The sequence below is a fragment of the Prenolepis imparis genome, unplaced genomic scaffold (genome assembly GCF_030444845.1).
Source record: "Prenolepis imparis isolate NDT839.2.m4 unplaced genomic scaffold, iyPreImpa1.0 SCAF_3, whole genome shotgun sequence".
Taxonomy (NCBI): Eukaryota; Metazoa; Arthropoda; class Insecta; order Hymenoptera; family Formicidae; genus Prenolepis; species Prenolepis imparis.
This window is the reverse complement of record NW_028141161.1, coordinates 17583100-17607320: the sequence shown is the minus strand read 5'-3', so window position 1 is coordinate 17607320 and position 24221 is coordinate 17583100. Positions and strand designations below refer to the sequence as shown.

The 24221-nt window shown below is 28.2% G+C and overlaps 2 protein-coding genes across 15 annotated transcripts in view; one reads left to right on the top strand and one right to left on the bottom strand.

Annotated features, from left to right (window-relative positions):
- Positions 1–24221, bottom strand: part of Cask (peripheral plasma membrane protein CASK) — a 182443-nt gene that overhangs the window by 157356 nt on the left and 866 nt on the right. For 11 of the 14 annotated variants that reach the window (XM_083033320.1, XM_083033331.1, XM_083033317.1 and 8 more), the window contains exons 1-5: positions 23689–23894; positions 8594–8706; positions 5745–5850; positions 4645–4722; positions 2214–2389 (exon numbers count right to left, since the gene is read on the bottom strand). In XM_083033320.1, the coding sequence (XP_082889446.1) occupies positions 2214–2389; positions 4645–4722; positions 5745–5850; positions 8594–8706; positions 23689–23747 (532 nt within the window). In that variant the 5' untranslated portion in view covers positions 23748–23894. The other 3 variants (XM_083033330.1, XM_083033329.1, XM_083033328.1) reach the window with 2 other exon arrangements.
- Positions 15556–17332, top strand: LOC145933275 (salivary endonuclease-like). The gene is made up of 3 exons (XM_083032835.1): positions 15556–15628; positions 15732–16215; positions 16539–17332. The coding sequence occupies exons 1-3, from the start codon at positions 15571–15573 to the stop codon at positions 17203–17205; spliced, it is 1209 nt and encodes a 402-aa protein (XP_082888961.1). The 5' UTR covers positions 15556–15570; the 3' UTR covers positions 17206–17332.

The following is a 24221-nucleotide window of genomic DNA, read 5'->3' as shown; positions in this document are numbered from 1 at the left end:
TATAGCGACACGCAATCAATTGAAAATAGAACGAAATATATTTTACAAAATATGTATTCTATTTTGCGTGAAAAATAAAATTAAAACTATGTATCAATAAACTATTGTTTAAAGTATGTTGGCACACACAACACAATACATACACAAATTTATTTATATTGTGTCTGCAATAAAAGACTCAATTTCTTTTATAGTTCATGAAATTTCACAAAAATAAATGTAAAAGCTTCACGTCGTTACGAGAATAAATTAAACGTACATATATACGTGATGTACATATTTACAAAGTATGTGTATTCAATTATTATATCCAAATTGTATACACAAATATGTATTTCATATATAATGTTTTAAGTTGAATTAAGAATATTCATCTATCATTTTGCCGTTTGCGCAATTAAATAAATTATTTTTAAAGACAAATTTCTGCGTTAATAAATCATTAAGTACGTGATGTATATAATTGGTTAAATGTTTAATCACAAATAATCCTAAATATAATTTCACATTCATAGTCGATAAATAATTTAATACCCAAAATTTGGCCTATCTTTGCAAATAAACAACTTATTTAATAATAATTGCTTTAAAAGTAATGAAGTAATTAAAGTGAAATTAACATATAATCTCTAATAAAAACATATATGTTATATATGTCTTATTTGATGCTTATTTAGCAGCAAATAGCCTTAACAATAGGCATATGCGCATTGAATAGTACCTCTCAAATACAGTCAGAATTAAGCGTATATAACACTTAAAAGTATATATTTAATGTTAGCATATCTTGTTGAACGTAAAAATGGTGTCGGCGTCAGTTTACAATAAATTTTGGCTAAACCTTTTCTTTCAATCTATCTATTTTCTCGTATAAAATACCACAACATAACTAAAATTTAAATGTACTTGCGTTATTTATAGATTCTTCCTTCAAATAACATCTTTCTCTGTTATAAACTGTGTACTGATAACAGTACAAAAGCTATTATATTCCTGTTTATGAAAATTATTAATCACGGGAAAAATGACATATACTTTGTATTTTTTTTTTGTATCGTTCATAATAATATTGCTCTTGTCCTATTTTCGCGTCTCCTAGCGCCGACTCCACTTAAAAATATTATGAAAAATTTAGTAATCTTAATGCTGTCGCGCTAAAAGCAGCACGACGTCAGCTCTTGTGAACTATATCAGAATAGAAGGTGATGCGAAGTGGTTCAAGAATTTGCATAGCCTTTTGAATAAACTCTCTCTTTTACACTTTCACAATTATCTACTTCAGTTTAAGTAATGTTTTTGTTACCACGATTTAATCGATACACCTCATTCAATGTCTTACGTAAAATATTGAAGATTCTTGAATCTTAAATCATTCATCAAAACCTTTATTTGTCGATCAAGTATTTCAAAAAAATCAATAGATTTTTTGAAAATGGATAAGCAGAGAATCAACTATACTTAATTTAAAAAAAATAAATGATTAATTTTTCTTAGTTAATAACAATAATAAGCACATTTTTAGATTTCTCTCTCTCTCTCTCTCTCTCTCTCTCTCTCTCTATATATATATATATATATATATATATATATATATAATTCATACAGCAAATATTCAATTTCAAACATTCGCAGAACCATTAATCTAAGAAACAGATCTGATAAGTATTTGTCTAGAAATAGAAGAGAAATAAAACCGATTTTCAAACTTTTTCAGTCTGATTGAAGTGCGATAATTAATATACAGATCAAAAAAATAAAGATTAAGAAGATAAAAAATTGTTATTAATTTAAATTTATAATACTAGAGGTTTATAGTAAAATTGTGTTGTAATAGCATCTTGTTCACATTTGCTATTAAATTATAATTTGTTCAAAATTAATTTTCAGCATTAGAATTTTGTTTCTATAAACAAATTTTCTAATTTTTTCGGATATTTTAACTTGATTAAAATTTATAAATATATATATATACCATATATACATTTAATAGTTATTGGTTTAACGTCACCCAATGTAGCCGTATAAAGTTATTTTTATGATTGTATATATGTAGAACTGCCGAGTTGAAAGAATATTAATAGCGAGGTCGACCATCTCAGAGCTGACGCTGTGCGGTATTCTCTAATTGTAAGTGAATGTCTATCACGTAAAATGCTATATAAAATAAATCGCGAAAAAAAGCATAAATGAATTAGAAGAAGACATGAACGTACCAACGCCATTGGACTGCGAGGTTGGGAGTTGCACGGCAACGCCGAAGCCGCGCAGCTTCACCGGAGCAGAATTTTCCTTGCCAGCTAGAAGGGCGCATTGCGGCTTCAGGTCACGATGAATAATGTCGTTCTCATGGCAGTAACGCAACGCTTCAAGGATCTGTCGCATGTAGTGACTGTAAAACAAAGTACAGTTTTCTTAAATGACAGCACTTGCACCTGCACGTCAAGAGAGTATGCTCTCACAATCGCAAGAACAATAGCGCAGGCAGTACAAGACACGAGCATTTTCGCGATACAAGAAACGAGTTTTTTACCAAGAATTTAAGTAGAGCGATTAAAGTACGCCTCGTTTCGTCATGTAATGATTTTACACCACAAAGTTCTAAAATCTTTATAACGATCCTAATACCTGGGAGGAGAATTTAAAAGATAGTGAACAATAATAAAACAATAATAAAATAATAATACAAATATATAAAAGTGTAATTTATAAAATAAAAAAATAATAATAAAATAATAAAAATAATAAAAGATTATTAATAATATTATTTAATTGTATCTCCAAATTATTATATAAAATAACGATAGCTCTATATATTATAGAGAGAGAGAGAGAGAGAGAGAGAGAGAGAGAGAGAGAGCAAATTCTTTGTAATTCAATCGTTTTACAAAAAACCTACATTTTTTATAAATTATCGGTTTTTATAAAATATCGATATAAAAATTCAGCATTTTGTAAAAAGTCTAAAAAAAGTCTTTTTGTATTTTAAAAAGACTAATTTTACAAAAATTCTGCACAATGTCTGCGTGTGTGTATATGTGTGTATATGTGTATATGTGTCTAATTATATTATTTCTATTCAAATGTTAACATGATCTCTGACATTTCTTTTTGCTAGCAAATGTATTAAGAAATAATAGTTTACATGTACACGTGTATGTAGTATAAAACCCTTGCCAGCTGACTCTTGACATTTTTATATATTTTTTATAATATGCGAAAAAGAAATGCAGTCTAATAAAAACAAGATATCGATGATACGAGATATAGTTAGGCGATGATAAAAATATTAAAAATATACCGTATAAACAAGAATATAATGTAGTTCTTTTAGTGTATTCATCGTACTTTTATTGAATCAATCAAAGTAGACTTTGATATGATCTTTCAAGCACTTTATACGTTACATACAGTAAATGTGTATAATGTTCGTGCATTTGACATATGATATTAGCGATGATATCTTTGATATTCAGGAATGGAATATAAGACACGAAAACTTATTTCAAAACAAAAGAAAGTAAAGATTTCAAAAGATTTTTTTATGTTTGATTCTGGAGAATATATGGATCTTCTTAGTTTGAATATATTGAAATAAATGAATGTTTGCAACGTGTGTATGTGTGAATATACTCTAAATCTATTTTTATAATGAGATAATAAGAAAATAGAATCTATTTTTATATTCAAACATTATTTAAAAAATTATACTACTTTGGCCACATTAGTCATATCAATGATACATTGACTTATAATTCTCTCCTTCGTAATATGAATGATATAATGCCGTATTTGTGACAAGTTTTAATAGGATCCTTCCGAAGTGAAGACTAGTACTAGTTCAAGCGTGACATAAACGAGTATAGCGAACCTAATGGATCGCAGTCAAGGATTTATCGAGACAGGAATTTATTACGCGCCAGGGAGACTCTCTCTCGAGAATCTGCGTTTGCATTATATCGAGGTGTAACATACAGACGATAATCACGTTTCACTAAAGCTCCAAGCAACTCAGGGAGACAAAGCAATTAATTTATCAAATTTCTCTCTGCCTATATAAATGCAAAATAATAAATAGATTAAAACATCTTTTTCCATTGTAAGTACGAGGTTAATTGATAATTAATCAAATGGAACTCAGTGATCTCAAACCAAGAGATACTGTTCCGAAAAATTAGAAATTAATTTTCGCGCTTGGCTCCATTGGCCGACATCTAGAACATCAGATCACATTTATTTATTTATTATTTAAAACATCTTTTGATACAACCATATAAAGTTAAAAAATCTAAAAATAATGATTTATTAAAAATAATATTGTAACCCTTTCCTAATTTATATGTGTAAACTCTCTTATGTAATTTTTTAAATTGTTTTAAAAAAATATAATAAATTATATAAAGTATATAATTATTTATCACTATTATAGTACTGTTTAGAACGCTTAAAACCGGATGTCTTCATATACATCGTATTACGTCTAAAATAAACGATGTTAGTCTTCAACAGATAATGTTTAATGAACGTACTGTGAATTCACGATGTCATAGTATGCTCAGATGTGTGTCTATGTGTGTGTGTGTTTATGTGATAGATGAATGGGCGAATGTGTGTACGCTCGATGATAGATATAATGAATTTTCTTACCTAGCAACCGCCTCGCTGTATACGAATCCAGAAGTTGCTCGTCTTACCACCTCGAAGCATAAATCAGACCCATCCATGCTGAAAAAAGTCGGGATATTAAAACAGGAACGATGATGCGCAATATAATAAAAAGATCTGCTTTAAATTTCGTATTTTTCTTTTTTCTCTTAAATTGATATATTTTTTATTATATTATTATATTATTATATACTCGTATATAACGTATCTATCATGTATTTATAATTTTTATTTTTTATTATATGTGTATGTTATATAATATTAATAATTAATGCTTATCTTACTTGTGTATCAAATGTTTAAATTTAAAAACACAAAAATTCATAGTACTCACACATTTGATTTGTAAAATATTAATAAAAATATATACTGTATTATCAATCATATATTGACAATGACCAAAAATTGATTATTAGGATTTCTTATAGCAAAAGAAAAATGTTTCGTTAAACTAAAGAAAGTATTGGAGTGCAATTGAGTGTCATGTTAATTAAATAGTATCGTTAAAAACGCCTTGAGCATCGAGTCTATTAAAAACCGTAGCTATATATTATCCGATAGCGTAGATTATTTCAAGAGTACCTCGGATATATGCATCCAATTATAGCGAACTATAGTAGAACGTTATAATAGATGGCAAACAACTAAATGGAAAACGTGCTTTTCGCGAGTAAAGATAGAGCCGCTAAGGAAATGTATTTATTTTGCCGAATTTTTTATTTTCGATAATCGTATGATGCTTTTCCATCTCGTATTTCGAGAGCGTAACATCCAATTAGCCTGAAGGCTATAATTGCGCCAAGAAGCCGAGATAGTAGACTTGTTGGCATATAATAAAAGAACTGACATCCCTTTTATTTAAAGTCATTTAAAAAGAAAAAGAAGAAGAAAAAGAAAAACTAGCGTCAAATTCACGATAAGTATGTATTTAAAGCATACAATTATAATAATTTATGTTGCTATTTTTTTACAACTTTTTTGAGGCCTATAAAATTGCTTTATTATCCCGGCTTAAATAAAATTAATAAGTAAATAATAAAATATGATCACCAAAATATTGTAAAATATGTTTGCATACTTACTATTCAAATACCATGTATAACATGCCCTCGGAACTGTAGGTTTCCAGCAGTTCCACAATATGTGGATGTTTCAGCATATGGCATATTGTAGCTTCTCGTTTCAAATCTAAACATAAAATGTAACATATAAAATCTAGCAGATTTTCACATATCAATCATCGCATAAATTGTAATTGCTGAGTAATCGTTACACAAATTATTTTAAATTGATTTTAAATTTATTTAATTTATGATAATTTTATTTTTATAGATTTTATACACAATCAAGAAATTATCAAGAAATATTTAAGATTTAAAACTTTGCAAAAAAAATTTTTAAATAAAAGAAAAGGTACTTGTGTATTCAAAAATAAAACGCTAAGAAAACATAAAAAGTTATTAATACACGTATTAAATAAGTAATACACGTATAAAATAATTACGAGGCAAATATCTATTTGGACAGAGTAAATATCATGCAACTAATGCTTTCAAATTTCATTGTTATATAATATTATCTATCGAGAGAATTTATGTCATTATTGGTTACAAATATAATATATAAATTTACAGAAACTTGTAGTTAAAAATTAAAGATAAAAGCAATATTTGAAGAAAGAAAACAAACTTTACGTAAACACACACACATACACATGCACGCTCGCACGCATACAAATGTTGTCAAAAAGAAAAGAGATTATTTTAAGCCTATTTCAGTTAAACAAAACTCGTATCTGGATTCAAATACCATATCTCGATCAAATGTAAAAACTTCGTTTCCCAGATCGTTTTTATCAGACTCAATTTAGATGCCGTATCTGCATTGAACTGCAATGAACTGCAATGGAATCTGCACTCTCAGGCAAAGCTACGAAAGTCTGCTGCAATAACGGAAGCGCTCGTATTTTTCAACTTTGTACTAAATCAAAATTGTATTATAAAAAAAATGCAAGAAACTAATCGCGATAGTTTTGAACAAAATTTATAATATTTAACATTTACATTTACATCAAAGCTTTACAGATAACGTTTGAAAGGAATTGTTTAATAATTTTTGTACAATTCTATATATTTTTATAAAAGTGAAAGTAAAAGTAAAAGTAAAAGTAAAAGTAAAACTCTTCTTAAATTAATTAATAATTATCATTAATAAAATTTCAATATAAAAATATATAAAACAATCGAACTTATAACTCGCTCCCTAACTTTTATCCATAAATTCTTTGACTAATTAAAAAACTGTAATTATAAAACTATTTAATAATATTAATAATATTAACTTTCTTAACAAAATTTATCACAAAATTATGCTATACTATTTCTCAACTTAATAATATTAAATCTTTGTAATCAAGCGCTATAAAAATCTCGTTGATATAAATTTAATTAAAAGATAAAGAATATGAAACTGTGTGCGCTTTTCATTTGCAGCTCAATTTGATAACATACTTTAATTTTTAAATAACAAATTTAATATCTGTAAATTAAATATCTTTATTATAATTAAATAACGTGTCAATAATTGAAAAACATTGGTTTTTATAAATATGATAAAATTAAGCGCATAAACGTATTGAAAATAAATCAAGAAATTTTATGTTTTACAAACATCTTTCTTTGAGGAAAAAATTAATGTGTCGTCTTATATATTATATATTTCAAAGTTATATTTTGCAAAAGAAACAAAATATCAAACATTGCTTGCATATATTTCTGGGTATTTTGATATGGAATTCTTATATGATCCCAAAAGTTTTATATAGAATTTCGGATAAACATTTATTTTCTTATTAATATTATGCAATTATAAATATTTCTGATATGTGTGTTAAAATTATATTTTTGTTTTGCTAACATTATTAATAGTCTTATAGATCATTTAAAACCTGCATGAAAAAGTGTTTCAAAATCAGCTTTCTCTACTATTAAACTATCAATTGTTGTCTATTTGTTAATTATTCATGCATGTTAATACATGTTACGTATATGTATATATGGTTAAATATTGGTTTTATTTCCAGAAAAATGCGCTTGATTAGAAAAAATCGATTTTAAAACAATGGTTCTCGTATATCGTCTGGACCTGTCAGCCGGTATGTTGGGTTAAACCCCCGAAAAATGTGCAAGTCCGCCTTTCCAATTGCACAATGGTCCTCGCATCGGTTCATGAGTCGAACCCACGTTCAGTCGATCGCACAGCATTGGGAAAACGCGTGTTGTCAGATACGCGGACAAGAGAGTATAGATCTTGTTTCGAACATTCGATGGAAACTAATGGTAGAGTATTTACAAGGAAATGGTATATAGAAACTATTTCTTTTCTTATTTCGATAAATTGAATGTAAAACAGTTCAAAATATAAAATCTTTATTTCTTGTATATACCTGATTAAGTAATGAAGAATTGAAACAATCCTTTAAAAAGCTAAATCAATATATCTGTGTATTTAAATAGCCAATAATGCGAAAATCATAAAATATATAAAAACGAAAACACAATATTAAAAACATTTCATATAGATTCTTCAAAACAAAAAAAAAGAGAACTACGTAAAATATAAATTTAATTAATAAATTGTGAAGAATATGCATCACAAAATGTTCTGCTGACACCACAAAAATGTATGTTTAATACAATTGTTTTTGTATTAATGTTTCGAAGAAATTCGATCAAAATAAAATAATCTGTTTTCATTTTTGATATTAAGATTTAAATTATGTTGCATATAAAAAATATGCGCATATAAAAATATGTAATTATTTTTTATTAAGCTCTTTGCACGTTCAAAACTCGAAATCGAAGAAAGATATTTCCAGTTATTTTCTTGTTCGGTATGTCTCCCTTGTGTACTATTCACTATACATACTCACCTGCAGTGCTGAGCCCAGGGCTAGAAGTGAACTTCGCCACATCGACAATTTTTACGGCAAAAATCTGCCCGGTCTGACGGTGAATGCACTTCCGAACGACGCTGAATGGTCCCCTGCAACAATGAGAGATGAGACGTCAACACTAATAATTACTCTCACAGGAGTTACTTGAATACGAATTACGCGTCAGGACGACTCGCAGATCGAATAGAAGGCATCGGATCGATAAGCGCAGACATATATAATTAGATATTGTATAATAATAATTTAACTTGCCAAAAGAGAAATAAATTTTACACATGTTAGAAAGAAAGGAATTGTTTTTAATAAGGAATTGTTTCTTCATATAAATATTTATCATGTAAAAAATGATTGTTTCGAAAACTTTTTTCTTATATAATTTATTTTTTAATTAATATCTATTTTCCTTTTAGCAAGAATTTATTTATAGGATTCAATTCCAATGTCTATTAAAAATAAAAGTTAAAGTTAATAAAGTTAATATATTGCTTTTTAAAATATATTAACAAATAAAATCCTTGAAGCTTATAAAGACGTTGTAAAATGTTAGAGTTTCGGTGTTAAAGGATTAATATCTTGAGATTTCTTTAACATCTCATTTTATAGACCAAGGTCACGTCCTTCCGGTGACCTAACGCCATTTTTAAATGTCGCGTGCGCTGTGACTCTCCATTTTTCCTACGCATGCATATACTAATTTTGATGTACTATCTTTGCATCCATGCTATGCATTTAGATGTAAATTTTATAAGAGTTTTTACAATAAATATAAGAAAATGTCAATATAGGTCATAGTTTGTTGAAGAAAGTAGAAATTATTTCAATTACAAATTAGAAAAGAAAAAATATATTTAAATTTAAAAAAATATTTCAAGACAAAGAACTTCATTTAATATGAAAATAATACTTCTAGCATCGAAATTTTGATGAAAATATAAAACATTCTTGCTTAATATAAAATATTTTTAATTTCAAAATATTAATTGCTAACTTTATGTATAAGAAATAAGTAATATTATATATCTAACAAAATAATTAATTTTTTAAAGCATAAACAGCTATACTGTTAGTAATAAGACAAACTAATATAAAATTATATCTACATACTACATAAATTAATGTTAGTAACATTAAGCAGTTTATTGCTCTTCGCAGAGAGAGAGAGAGGGAAGGGGGGAGATTTTATATAGATAAATGTTGTGATAAATAAATACATATTGAGATAAATATCTTCATCAATATTTCGAGACAAAAATGTTTAATATGAATTTGTATTTTAAGAATTAAAGGAATATATATTTGCATTTGTATTTCGAATGATTGTCAGCTTTTTTTTACATCCATACGGAAAATCTAATTTCTGGATATCGATATCACATATCTAAATAACATAGGAAAAGGGACAGATATATATATATATATATATATATATATATATCTATTCTCTATATACAAGATAGGTAATCTGTGAAACGAGCAGTCTTTGTGAATGTGCGTAATGTACAGGAACATGAGTAGGTCATACGATCAGCCCTATACTTAAGGGTTAAACTCAATAACGGTCTCGATTATCCATCGAATGATAACCACGCACGCATTCATGGAATTCGTGAAAACCCACAATGTCGTGCGTATAGCATCTCATACAACATCTGTCTCTGCGGTTCGTCTAATGATGATACATCATCATATCGCGTGCAAGAACTCCTATATATGTGTGAATTATTATAAATATAAAATAAATGGTATAAAGTCTTGTGTGTGTTTACACCATATCTCTGTAATATAAGAATGCTTGTGCTTTAAATTTATTTGTTGTTTAGAAATTTCTCTTTCTCTATTTTCTATATTTGTTTCAATATTTAAAAATAATTAATTAACTAATTCTATCCTCTATATTCAATCAATATACGTGTGAGTGAATATTTTTGAAATATATAATAAAAAACAATTAAATTATTAATTTCAACTATTTAAAAAAGAGCCAAATATCTTGAATAATAAAATGTTAATAGATCCTTTTGTCTTTATGATTTAGTAAAAGAGATTTAGTAAAAGAGATTTAGCGGTGTATCATACAACTGTAATAAAAATAAATTTTTTATTTCAGAAATTATTATTGAATTAGAATTAAATATTATTTTTTATATTATGTTATTATTAACTTTTCTTTCAAAATTATTAAATATTTTTAATACTTTCATCTCTTTAATATTTCTAACTTTAATTTAATATCGAATCGTAATAATAATAACGGTCACATTAAATAATATAATTATACATCATAAATACTAATAATATACAAATTATTTTAAAGTTATAATTGATTATTAAATTATTAAATCATCTATTTATATATTTAATTAATATTTTATATTCACATTTATTATATTTTTTTGAATGTGCAAAATAGTATTTATATATTTAATATAAAAATTTTTATGTACGAAACATAATTCTAATGTATAAAAATAATATCAAGTCAAAGTATTTATTAAAGTTTAACAAATTATAAATTAGATATAATAATAATTAGTTATAATTATATATATCGTAATAATTTTATATATCGTATTTCGAATACGTAATAAATTAATAATTAATAATATTTTTGCATTCGCATGCTAATGTTTAAACCATTTCTTTACAAAAAATTATAGTCATATAATTATATTGTGCATTTATTGTGTTTTATGTTTCTCAATATAATCTTAAGTTAAAAAAATTGATGCAGTGCAGTTCTTTAAAGTGGTCCTACATAAATCTTTTGCTGTAACACACAGGCCACCCCATCACGGCATATCCGCGAACGAGTTACTATACATCTAACCCCCGTTTTTCGTTGTTAAAAGCTCTCTTACAAGTCGGCTCTTGAGTGCCTTAAGATCTTCATAAAGCGATTGGCACGACGACGTAATCCGCCTTTTATGAGAAGTTATTGACATCTCGTCACTTTCCGGAAGGGATCAAACACTATCGCGACCTACATTCGAAACCGATTTTTCTTTTAAAAAAGAATATCTCTCTATAAATTTTTTATTTTTTTTAATCAGATGTATGCTACATATATATATATTCTTATTTATTTAGCTTTTAACATTCTATGCTGTATAATAAAAACGTAAACGAAATTGACCCATCGATTGCTAGTGTTCTGCATTTCATTATCACATTTTATAGCTATACAAATAGTATTTCTTTCCTCTCTTTAAAGCGTACTAAAGACAAGCCATTAATAAACAAGTTCTCACCATTGTCAAATGGCACTCTATTTAACCTCTTGGCCATTGTAAATTAGAGCTCGAATCTGTCGTAATTGAACTTTGCCCTTCCTAATTGATATAAGTTCGAAAGCGTTTAAAGCACATTACAGATGCAAGCAGTTTTCATATAGAATTTTAATTTTCAAAGCGGTAATTAGCTGTTTAAAATTTTAGATGGATGATAGCATACCACTAACATCGAAACCATAACTAAATTGAACATAGCAGAGGCCATTGATTAGGTTACATTAGATGCTATATTCACAAATTACTGATTTATACACAGATGTCTATACTAAGATATAGTATAGATATAATATAGATATCTGTGTGGATTTATATAATCTCATTTATAAATTCATTCAAAAAGATTGGAAAAGATTTCCCATAGAAGTACAATAATGTTCATAAAATAAAGTATCAAAATAAAAAAAACAATATTATATTAATATCTTTCCTTTATCTCAAAAATAGATTTTATATGTAGAAATAAAAATGTGATAACACGCTTATAAAATAGAAGATACAAAAAATCATATTATGTTCATGCTTTAATATTTTATATATATATATATATATATATATATATATATATTAACGTTCGGTAGCATTGTTGAATGATAATATAGATATAATAATAGTATAGATAAATATGATAGAGTATAGATAATATGATAGTATAGATAATGATTTCATATGTGTTGCAATATATTTTGTAATCATACAACGGATTACTCTGACAAATTAGATTTTCATTTAGAAATAAACTTTGAATATTTTAATTTCGATTTACTTACTTATGCAAATCGAACATTTTCACTCATTGTCCCATTGATAGATTTGAAATTTATCATAATTGGATGTCACGTATTTGCTTAGAAATACAGCAATGGCATTCAATGCAAAGATACGTAATTACGATACGCCGAAATTAACGTTCCATCTTCGATACTTTATTCGTTTATGCGGTATTGGAGTCACGTAGCATAAACGTTATAAAATATATAGATTGAACTCTCTATCTTAATCGTAAGCGGCACGTATACAACAGATATTAGAGAGGAAGCAAATTATTTCCTTGATGTCTTTATCTCTCTTTTTCTTATATTATAAAGAGAAGACTATTAAAGCTTCTTTTCTCTTTCTGAGGATAATTTCAACCAAACTCCAATTAACTAATCAATAATTAACTCAATTAATAGAATTGTATGTATACAGCAAATTTCTAATTATGTATAATTCGTCGTTGTTAATCTGTTTTTTCTTACTATATATAATAAACAGTACAAATAATAATAACAAATTAATAAATCTGTTCTACAAGATATAAAATATTTAATATATATTTAAATGTAAAATATATAAAAACGTATTTAAAAATAATCTATATATAAAACTAATAATTATAATCTGATAAATAAAAAAAATAATTATAATCTGATAAATAAAAAAAAATTTTAATGCTATTACTAATAATTATTAATTGACAAAATGATATTACTTGATAGATTCATTGTCAATTAATTAGTTAATCGGAATTTAATTACGCGGAGTGCTTAATCAAAATGTATAATCATACTTATTATGTTTATAGATATAACAGACACTTCCAACTACACACACGCAGGAAAGGGGAAGAAATGGGGAACTGCAACTATTAAATGGAATTGTTAGTAAAAGCCAGGAATAAATAATGTTCCTAACACACGGGTGCTCGCGAGATATTTTCAAGGGTTCACTTAACTTGCTGGAATATCGTCTTTTATGCCGACAACCCTCTCATCAGACTATTCAGTCGCTTTTATACCTGGCGCAGTTTCTGCAGTTACTCTTATCGACACGTACGGATCACATATGCTATGGCTAACCGAAATGCAGTGCATAAACGGCAATTACTCGTCTCCCTCGTCAGTTCTGTTTAAACTAAAACCGTCCCATCTCGCTGATATATTACATTCTCTCTTCTATGCATCGTCATTATAAATTACTTGGAGTTAGACTTAAAGTTATAATGAGACTTACTATCAATTTCACCAATTCTTCTTCAGATAATATACGTTAAATTTATTATAATTTGTCTTAAAAGAATTACTTTACTTTAAAATTATATTTAAAAAATTATATGTATTAATTATCTTAAAATTATGGAAAATATTTTAATATTTAATTTAATAATACATTGAGAGATGTATTGTATTAAAATTTATGTGCACTTATCACATCGTGCATCTTATTATGTTGATATACATAATATACGCGTGTGTATTATCTAATCAAAATTTATTCAAATTAATCAGATATTCTACTAACTCAAGCAGTTTAATATGCCCTGCAGCAATATAATAGCTGCAATAGTGAAAGAGTGAAATTTACATACATAAATTTGCATAGAGCACCAAAATTTGAAAGCGAATCGATAACAGTTTATAGCATCAATAGCAACTTTAAAATCACTAGCAAAATCGTGGCATTGCATCTTTCTATTAATATCGGTGCCGAGTAATTTGACTGATTGCAAGTAAATTTTTCTTCTACTTTTGAATTCAAATAGATTGGGATAATATATAGCGATATTGAAATATATATATAGAATATGATTACTGTATATTCTTTTAATAAATAAAAACATAGATATTAGAGTCAAAAATAATCGAAGAAACAATTTCAAATATTTGTCGATATGAATAAATTACAAAAATATTCGAAATAAATCTGAATTGTACAAAGTATTTTTCAATATCTTTTCTTATGTTAATTAAAGATTCAATAGATCAATAGATCTATAAACAATCTTTAATTGAAACACAAAGAAAATTAATAGAAAAGACATTAATAAAATTAAGAGATTTATGTATTTTAAAATGTCGTTAAAAATTAATGTCATTAAAATTGTGCTTTAAAATGTCAAAAACGACATGTTATTGTAGAATTCCAAATAAATTTAATAAAATGAAATAAACTTAATAAAGAGAGAGAAAGAGACAGAATTTTTATATATGAGTTATACTTACAAAAATACAATGTTAAAAACTTTGAAAAATGGCTTTACATCAAATATTCACGAAGAAAAAAATCCACTTCAAAAATATCAAAGAAATAAAATTATATAAAAGATACATATATATTCACGTGAATATAAATCTCAATATCGATTCATAAAACGTTAATCAACTTTTCCTGATTCTTTTCTGTCAAAACAATTTATAGCGGATTTTATAGATTGTATGCATTCATTGTATGCATATTCCTCATATATATAATATAATAACTATTTGTATGTGATATAGATCTACGGTTACTTCAATGGATGAGATATCGGCTTATCTGTAATAATAGTATTACGATAAACATCTCCCATGTTTGTTCAATTAATATTTTGTAGCAATAATATTACACACAATATATGTGCATTATTTCATTATCATGCATATTTCATTTACATGTTACTTAAATGTGTGTCAAATTGATGAATTATTTTTCGAGCAAAGCTTATCTGCATTTATATTTCAACGACGTTTTTGCCTAACAAATTTGTGTAATAATTGTGAGTAAACAATGTTATCTCATGACAACTGATAATCAAATCAACATTTCATCGGAGATTATTGGATAGATATATGACTCGTCGGCGAGTATAAAATCGATGAAAGAGAGGGAAACAGGTTTTAACTGTACGGTTACTCGAATGCTGTCATGTTGGCGGTCATTACGTTTCTTGCGTATATCGCTTCGGCATTTGCATATAATGCTGGTAAATCATTCGATTATTTCATAATATCACCGCGCAAATTGTTTGTGTAAACATCAATTTATAGTAATTTGCAATTATAACTATTTATAAACGATATTCTCAGGTGCCGAGTGTGCAATCTCTACGAAATATAAAATCGGCGATCTCAAGGAGCCTCAACCGTTGCTCCTGAAGCGGGCTACCAAAAGTATGACCATTTGGTATCCGGATAATGATAATGGAACGCTAAGTATACGAGCAGACGACTTCATTAACTTAGCATGCCCAGGCAAAGACAATTATCTCAAAAACAGAAGTTGGGATAATGAGGCCAAAGCAGTTTGTGTAGAGGATAAGGTGTTTGACGTGAATGAAGCTCGCCACAATTTCTCATCCTTAGTTTGCAAATCTCATCCCAAGCATTATGCCAAGCACACGGGCTCGCCACCTTGCCTTGACAGACACAGTCCCATCGAGATTGGTTTCAACGTGAGCAACACTTTCATCCGCACTATTGAATTATGTCGCGACGACAAAACGTATACGACATACTATACAAAGTTCAAGATGTCAAAAATGATCCAAAGTTATCAACAAAGCTATCCCAGGTAAGATCCTCTAATATACGAACATTTTTGATCAATTCTAGATATGATATTAATCTATATTAATAATATTTCAATAATCAGAAAATCATATATTTCTTGTTACAATATTTAATACGTTAATAATATTAAATTTTAATATAGAATTATATGTACATACAATAAAATTGTGACATATGATCGATACAGCTTCTCTTTTACCTATTTTCTATATAATTTTGTGATTATATATGTACATTAAAATACAATCACTCAAAGAAAATGCATACTGCTCGTAGTACTATGAAAAATGATATTCATATTTGACTGATGATTGCATGCTTCAGACCGTCCAAGTTTTTAGCGGGAAGATTTTATCCTGGGATAAATTTAAATCATTTATATAAATTCGAAACCCAGTTAAACACGCTCGCTAGAATTCTGAATTCGACTGAGTTGGCTCAAGAACGATTGAAAAAGTCGATGCAATTCCTCTCTCGCGGTCATATGGCTGCCAAAGCGGACTTCATTTACGGCACTCTGCAGAGGACAACTTTTTGGTACTTAAACACTGCGCCTCAGTGGCAGTCCTTTAACGGTGGTAATTGGAATTCGCTGGAGGTCAGCGTCAGACGCTTCGCCGCCAGCCGCCGTTTGGATCTCGACGTTTATACGGGGGTGCACAGTCAGATGACCATGGAGGACATTCATGGCAAACAGCAGCCCGTATACCTGCATGCCGAGGGTGCAATCGTGTCCGCACCCAAGTTCTATTGGAAAGTCATCTACGATCCATTGAGCAAGCGGGGTACGGCGTTTGTAGGCCTCAACGATCCGTTCATCAAGTCGGTTACAGACGATATATATCTCTGTACGGATATCAGCGAGAAGATCAAGTGGCTAGATTGGAAACCTCACGATATCACGGCCGGCATCTCTTATGCCTGCAGCATTGCTGATTTGCGAAAGGTGGTGCTGATACCGATGTTTGATGTGATCGGTATTCTAATGTGATACAGATGAATGACACTTTCGCCCAATTATACCTCAGACGTACGAAAAGAATAAAATTTATAATCGTGACAAATTAATTATATACTGAGAAAATTTTCTCTTAGAATTTACCCTAAAAATCATGGTAATCGTATGGGACAATATGGTATAGAAAGAATTTCTCTGATTAATATTTATCACAATAAAAATAATAATATCTGTCACAATAAAATATAAAACATGTTTGATTAATTTTACTCAACTACATAATAAAATTAATCAAACATATTTTATATTTTATTGTGATAGATATTATTATTTTTATTGTGTAAATATTAATCAGAGAATTTCTCATAAAATTCTTTCCATACCATATTGTCCCATACGATTACCATGATTTTCAGGGTAAATTCTAAGAGAAAATTCTCTCTGTGTAGATTTTGTATTATATTTAAAATATTTCTTATTTATAAACGTGCACTAGAAATATACGAAAAATTAAAAAATAATGTAAATAAATATAGAAAGTTTGTCAATGTAAAAACGGACTGCGCGACATTATATGCAATGTACGAGGATATAGAATGATATATACGTATAGCACAAATCTCTACAAGTCGAAGTAACGATACTATACGATACTGAACATACTAAGCAGATACTTTATCTTCGATACGAGCGAGGTGTCGATAACAGGAAAGCAACATCCGTGTGTTTAAAATGCTGAATACAAACGTTAAGAATTTATTACAGATAAATATTCTATCGAATTATATATATATACTGCATCAAGACTTTTAAAATAAATATTGAACAGATGAGTTGATGCATATTTAATATTATATTGTATCAGCTAAGATGCATATATTTTGTTAAATTTATATATACTTGATAATAAATAATTTAATAAATTTAACTTGACTATAAATATATTTAGATTCAGCGAAATAGGAAATTGGGCAAAATTTATATAAAATAATATTGGACTGCAGTGATCTAAATTTATATATACTTGATAATAAATAATTTAATAAATTTAACTTGACTATAAATATATTTAGATTCAGCGAAATAGGAAATTGGGCAAAATTTATATAAAATAATATTGGACTGCAGTGATCTAAATGTCGATTGGCTAAATTCCAAAATTGGCAAAATGTACAAGAATACATAACGTCTATAAGAACAATAAATTATTAAGAAGCATATAAATATAAATTAACTGTGACTAACTTTTTATCTAAATTTTATCATTGCTTTGGAAACATTTCTCATGCGCTAAAGCAAGAATTGTTCGAATACATTAACAAATGTCATCACATTACTAGAAAACTGAGAAATTATATGCAAATTCGAGACAAGCTTTATCTCGGTAACATAAAGCAAGCTTTATTTCGAAAAGTTAAAGATTTAAGGCAGTTATATCAGTGACATAATTTTGCAAGAAAACTTGTTCCGGCAAAAAATACTACACATTTTTACAGACAGAAAGACAAGTGATTATATAGGTATAGATAAAAGAAAAAGTTTCACGAGAATTACTTTTTAAAAAAGTCGAAACATCACTAAAATATAATATTTTATAGAATATATATATATTAAATGAGATGTTATGCTATAAATAATATATATATCTCACAGAGCAAAAATTTGTAGATTGTTTTATATGTATATAATATAAATATATATAATATAAATAAATATTATATTTAATATAATTATATATTATAAAAACATTTTTTAATTTTTTAAAATCACAGTAATAATGCAATGTAAATAATAAAACTAAGGGTAAATAATGTTAAAAAAAAGAAACTTGCAATCTGCTTTCTGTGTTTTCTAGAATGTCTTTATAATGACGTCAATGAATGACGTATTAAATAACAAAAAAATCATGGCCTATGATTATTATATCTCAAAGCAATTTTGCGATAATAATAAAAATGTCACAGTTTAATCTATGATTTAATACTTTTTGTAACAAAAAAGAATGCAAATGTTATCTAAAATTTTATTTAAAGTGCATCATGCGGTCGATTTATATTACGATAAACGCTATTAAATACTAAAATAGGACGCAATTTTCCGGCTAAATGCGATTTAAATATTAATTTAACAATAAAATATCAAATATGCAACAAATAAATTAATAAATATAAATTGTAATTTTCTCATTTGTGTGTTTAAAATATTATAAAAGCAACCTTTCTCTCTCCTCTTTTGATGTATCTTCTAAAATACAATGCCATAATGATTTTAGTTATATACGATTAAGTCATCAATTGCCATTTTTACTAATTGCAATTAAGTTTTGTCGTTTATATAATTTAATTTCTTACGGACACACCTGATATTTGTCTTAACGTCATTATCTGCATATGAAACAATTTATTATGCGATAGCAAGCAAAGAGTATAATGTAACTCTGCTATTCGAAAAGGGATCCGACATAAAGTCGGTCCGTGTAATTAAATTCAAGGACAAGTTCTAAGGATAAAAATTTATCCTATTTTTTTGAAGAACATATACACAGTGGACATATATAAAAGATCTGCCAACCGAGAGTTTGTACGAGAGAAATGAAAAGTAGGACGAGAATCGTAAAAACAGAACGTGCCACCTCGTATCTCGCCTTGTACATGTCCGCATCGAGATTTAAAACCGTCGAAACGTTTCGAGGATTTCTTGGTGCTTTCGTTCTCCAGCAAAATGGAGCAACGGCATGAGAACATCCAAAAGTCCTGTATACATGTTCGATAATTCCCTTTCTATTTCGACAACTTCCAAGATATGCAATTCATTTTTATTTAACTGATATAATATCTAATAAAAACATTAATATCTTTATTCTTCATAGTGTATCTAGCACTGAGCGCGCGGTGTGTGTGTGTGTGTGTGTGTGTGTGATTTTACTTATTTTTATTTATTTTTCTGTATTTCACAAATACTATAATTTTTATTATCAATAATATATATAATTTAGAAATTTAATCACAAATTTTGTATTAGTTATGATATAAAAGATAATCACACTGAGAGAATTTTCTCTTAGAATTTACCCCGAAAATCGTCATAATCGTGGGACAATATGGTATGAAATGAATTTTATGAGAATTTCTCTGATTATTAATATGTGATAAAATATGTTTGATTAATTTTACTATGCAGTTTAGTAAAATTAATCAGACATGTTTTATATTTTATTGTGATAGATTGATAAATATTAATCAGAGAAATTCTCATAAAATTCTTTTCATACCATATTGTCCCACAATTGCCATGATTTTCAGGGTAAATTCGAGGAGAAAATTCTCTCTGTGCAATGAAAAGTTGTGTATACAGTTTTTCATCTCACATCATCATACGAAAAAGTTAACATATATTAAATATATTTATTTAATAATTTGAAATGGATTATAAGAGAGAGACTAATTGTATTAGTATTGTAAGAGATATAATATTTTTTGAGAACTTTTAGAAAAAAACATGGGGTAAATTTTAGTTATGAAATAAATTATATAGAAATGGAAAATTGGTCATTGTTATATTTACGCTTTGGAATATATCTTAAGTATGGAACAAAACATTATAACACTCAATTGAAGGGAAGACTTTCAAAGAGTTGTTTGTGTGTGAAATACACCTAACAGCATTTAAGTTCAATTGACGTAGAAAAGAGCATCAATTGTGCAACTTTAATTAACTGTAACGAACGAAGAATGCACTTCTCGATAACCTTAGGCAGAGTTTAATTAATGCAGTCTATAGAGCTTATGTAAATATATATGTATGATGATTTTCCAACTAATCTTTGAAATGCTTTTGTACTAATTGTTATGCAAGAATGTTTCTATTTAAATATATAAAACTGGAAATAACATAAAAAAATATTTAAAAAAATTGATGTTTACATACAATCAGATAATTAAAAATTTACTCGATAAAAAAATATTCATTATTGTATGTTTAATTAATTTTTAAAAATGTTCTCTTAAAAGAAAAAGGTTAAAATTTATTTTATTTTTACTTTGAACTAATTTTCTTTATAAATATAATTTAATTCGTAAATTTGCTAATTTTGATTCATCATAAAAGGCGCGATATTAATGTTATTTTATTATAATATTAAGCGCAATATTATTGTTATCAAGTATTTAATCGAATTCGTAAAATACAAATCAAATTTAAATAAATATTGAGTGATTGATTAAGCATGTCTTAATAAATAGCCTTTATCACAAGGATATACGAATAGTCCATATCACTTATTTCTCTTTAGTGTCACGAGAAAATCTATTACCATACAAGGACAGAACTTAAAATAGAACACATCGTTAACGTTAAGATAAAGTAAATTTATATATCGTTCGAGATGATAACATACATCTAACAATATGCTGATGATAATACTTCAAAATATGGCAGAATTTTAATTTTGTAATAAATATATATGTCTGTTTTAAAATTATGTATATTTTAATAAAAATCGCGGCATATATAAATATAAAAATTTTTCCGATTTATATTCTCCATATCATTTTTTAAATGTTAAGTAATATATAAAAATCAAATAATTAAAAAAAAATGTTAATACTGATTAATTTCTACATATATACGTTGTATTAACATATATTTGAATAATGTTTAAAATGTCTAAAATGTCTAAAAAAAATTAATTAATTAGAGTGATCTAATGAAATATAAACCCAAAGATTGTGGCATTTGAATGAAGAAAGTACAAGACAATAAACTGCCATGTACTGTTTATAGTTTATAGAAACACGATAATTGCAAGTTATAAATAGTTTTTAGACTGAGAATAAATCTAAGTCATAAGTCGACGATCATCAAATAGCTACGTCTTTGTGATACGTATTTTGGTCACAGCTGGTGACGTGTATTATTTTAGCATGAAGGTTAGCCAATTGAATGATAAATCAAGTATTGGCTTCCGATACAAACGAAATTGCGTTTCTGTGACAGCAATCTCTGCTTTTCGAGCTATAGTCTTTCAACAGATTAAATAAACCGTTCCAATAGAATCGATCATTGCTAACATAGCTACACAAAACAAGCATTAAAAGCTTCGAATTGTAATTAAATCGTCGTGCAAATTTCTAATCAACAATGAAAAATACATCTTCATGGATTCGCGCTATCTTTAGCTCTTATATCGATAGATGATTATTGTGATCTTGAAAATTAAAAATTAAAAAAAAAATTTTTTTGTATATTTGACATATATTTAATCACAATATATGTTTCGACTATAATATGAAATAATGTATGTTTATCTCATTGAATGTTTAAAATTTTTATAAATGGTAAAATGTTCTATTTGTTTTAAAATTGTGGCTACATATATATGTATAAATTCTCATATCTATTCTTTAGGGCACTTTATAGATCAATACGGATACAACCTCTTTATAAATTTATCTTTAAGGCCCTTTATGTGTTAGATTTCTGAACAGATACGATGTAGAGATTTATAAATACCCAACGACTATCATATTAAAATTCTTCAGAATTTTTTCTTCAAGTTCTAGATAATTATATTAGATAATTATATTCTTCAAGTTTTAGATATAATAAAGACACATGTTTGAATATGTCTATACTTCTTTTCAAGGTGGGCAATAATCTTGTTTCCTGGGCGAATTGGAAAAAACTTGGACATGTAAGGGTCTAGATAAATGGTCTATTGACAGATTTAATAGACGAATGAGCTGTTGCCAATATGCCAATACGTCGTTTATTTCGAAAGAGATGTGACCTAATCTAGCTTTATTGAAATAAGTGTTATATATTAATTTTATACATTAGCATTTAACTTAAACTTATAACATACTTAAAAATTTAGTAATTTTTTTCAAACAAACATATCGAATTCAAATCTGAAAAATTTGATATCGAAATAAAGGACATATTATTTTTGAATTATTATTTAACACAAAATATAAACATATATCAATATTTTAAATGTCCTGAAATTGACTCATAAAAAAATTATAAACGGAATAAGATCATACAAACTTAGCTGCACTATGTAGTACAGAAATAAAAGATGAAATGATACAATTTTTTATTTGCCTTGCAAGCATGGATGACAGGTCAAGTTACTGGAATGGAATTCGACGAAGGTGGAAACTGGAAGCAAAGACAGGAACTTGCACATGCGACGTCCGACTCGTTTTCCTCACTCGACTAGCATCTCTTTCCCCTACTCTATGCCATCGTTACTCACTCGTTCTGTATCACACCGACTATGTAGGAGCTCTCTGTGCATAGGCATTATCCCCCTATTCAACGGGTCACATAGGCGCAGACGCATACACACACTGACGCATACGATCAACACACTACCTCCGCCCACCGTCGTTCATCCAATCGCATCGTGCTTTCTCTCTCGCGCAGTGCAACCCTTATATTTCTCTCTCTATCTATCATAAACTCTCGCGTTCTCTTCTTCTCTCTCTTTCTCTCTGGGATTCTCGTACTCACTTGCCGATAATCTCGCAGAGCTCGTAAACATCGTCGAAGAGAACCTCGTCGTCCGCCATAGTGACGACGAGGAAGAGGTCGAAGGAGTCGACCGAGCTAGGAACCTGTCGGAAGACGCGTCGCAGTTACGCGAATGCGTGATAATTCGCAGCGCGTGCGAGAACGCGCCTTTCTCTGTCGTTCCAGCCGTAGTCTCCCGGCCGATGTCGTCGTCGTCGTCGTCGTTGTCGTCGTCGTCGTCGTCGTCGTCGCCGCCGTCGTCGTCGTCGTTGTCGTCGTCGTCGTCGTCGTCGTCGTCGTCGTCGTCGTCGTCGTCGTCGTTGTTGTCGTTATCGTTATCGTTGTATTCGTATTGTGTCCGCGCGGAATACGCGCGGCGTGAACGTAGCCAAGTATCGAGGATTCACGGCCGCATCGCCGTCGCTCCGTCCCTCTCTCTTTATCTTGCGCGCTTACCGCAGCCGGTCTCTTGCCTTTACGCACACGTCACGCACATATGCACGCACACACAGTCGTGGATAATGCACCCGTGT

Bases quoted from the DNA above. Each gene is read 5' to 3' on its own strand.
- LOC145933275 (XM_083032835.1), top strand. From the start codon at position 15,571: ATGTTGGCGGTCATTACGTTTCTTGCGTATATCGCTTCGGCATTTGCA. The intron at 15,629-15,731 runs GTAAATCATTCG...CGATATTCTCAG, and splicing joins GGCATTTGCATATAATGCTG to GTGCCGAGTGTGCAATCTCT. The intron at 16,216-16,538 runs GTAAGATCCTCT...TGCATGCTTCAG, and splicing joins TATCAACAAAGCTATCCCAG to ACCGTCCAAGTTTTTAGCGG.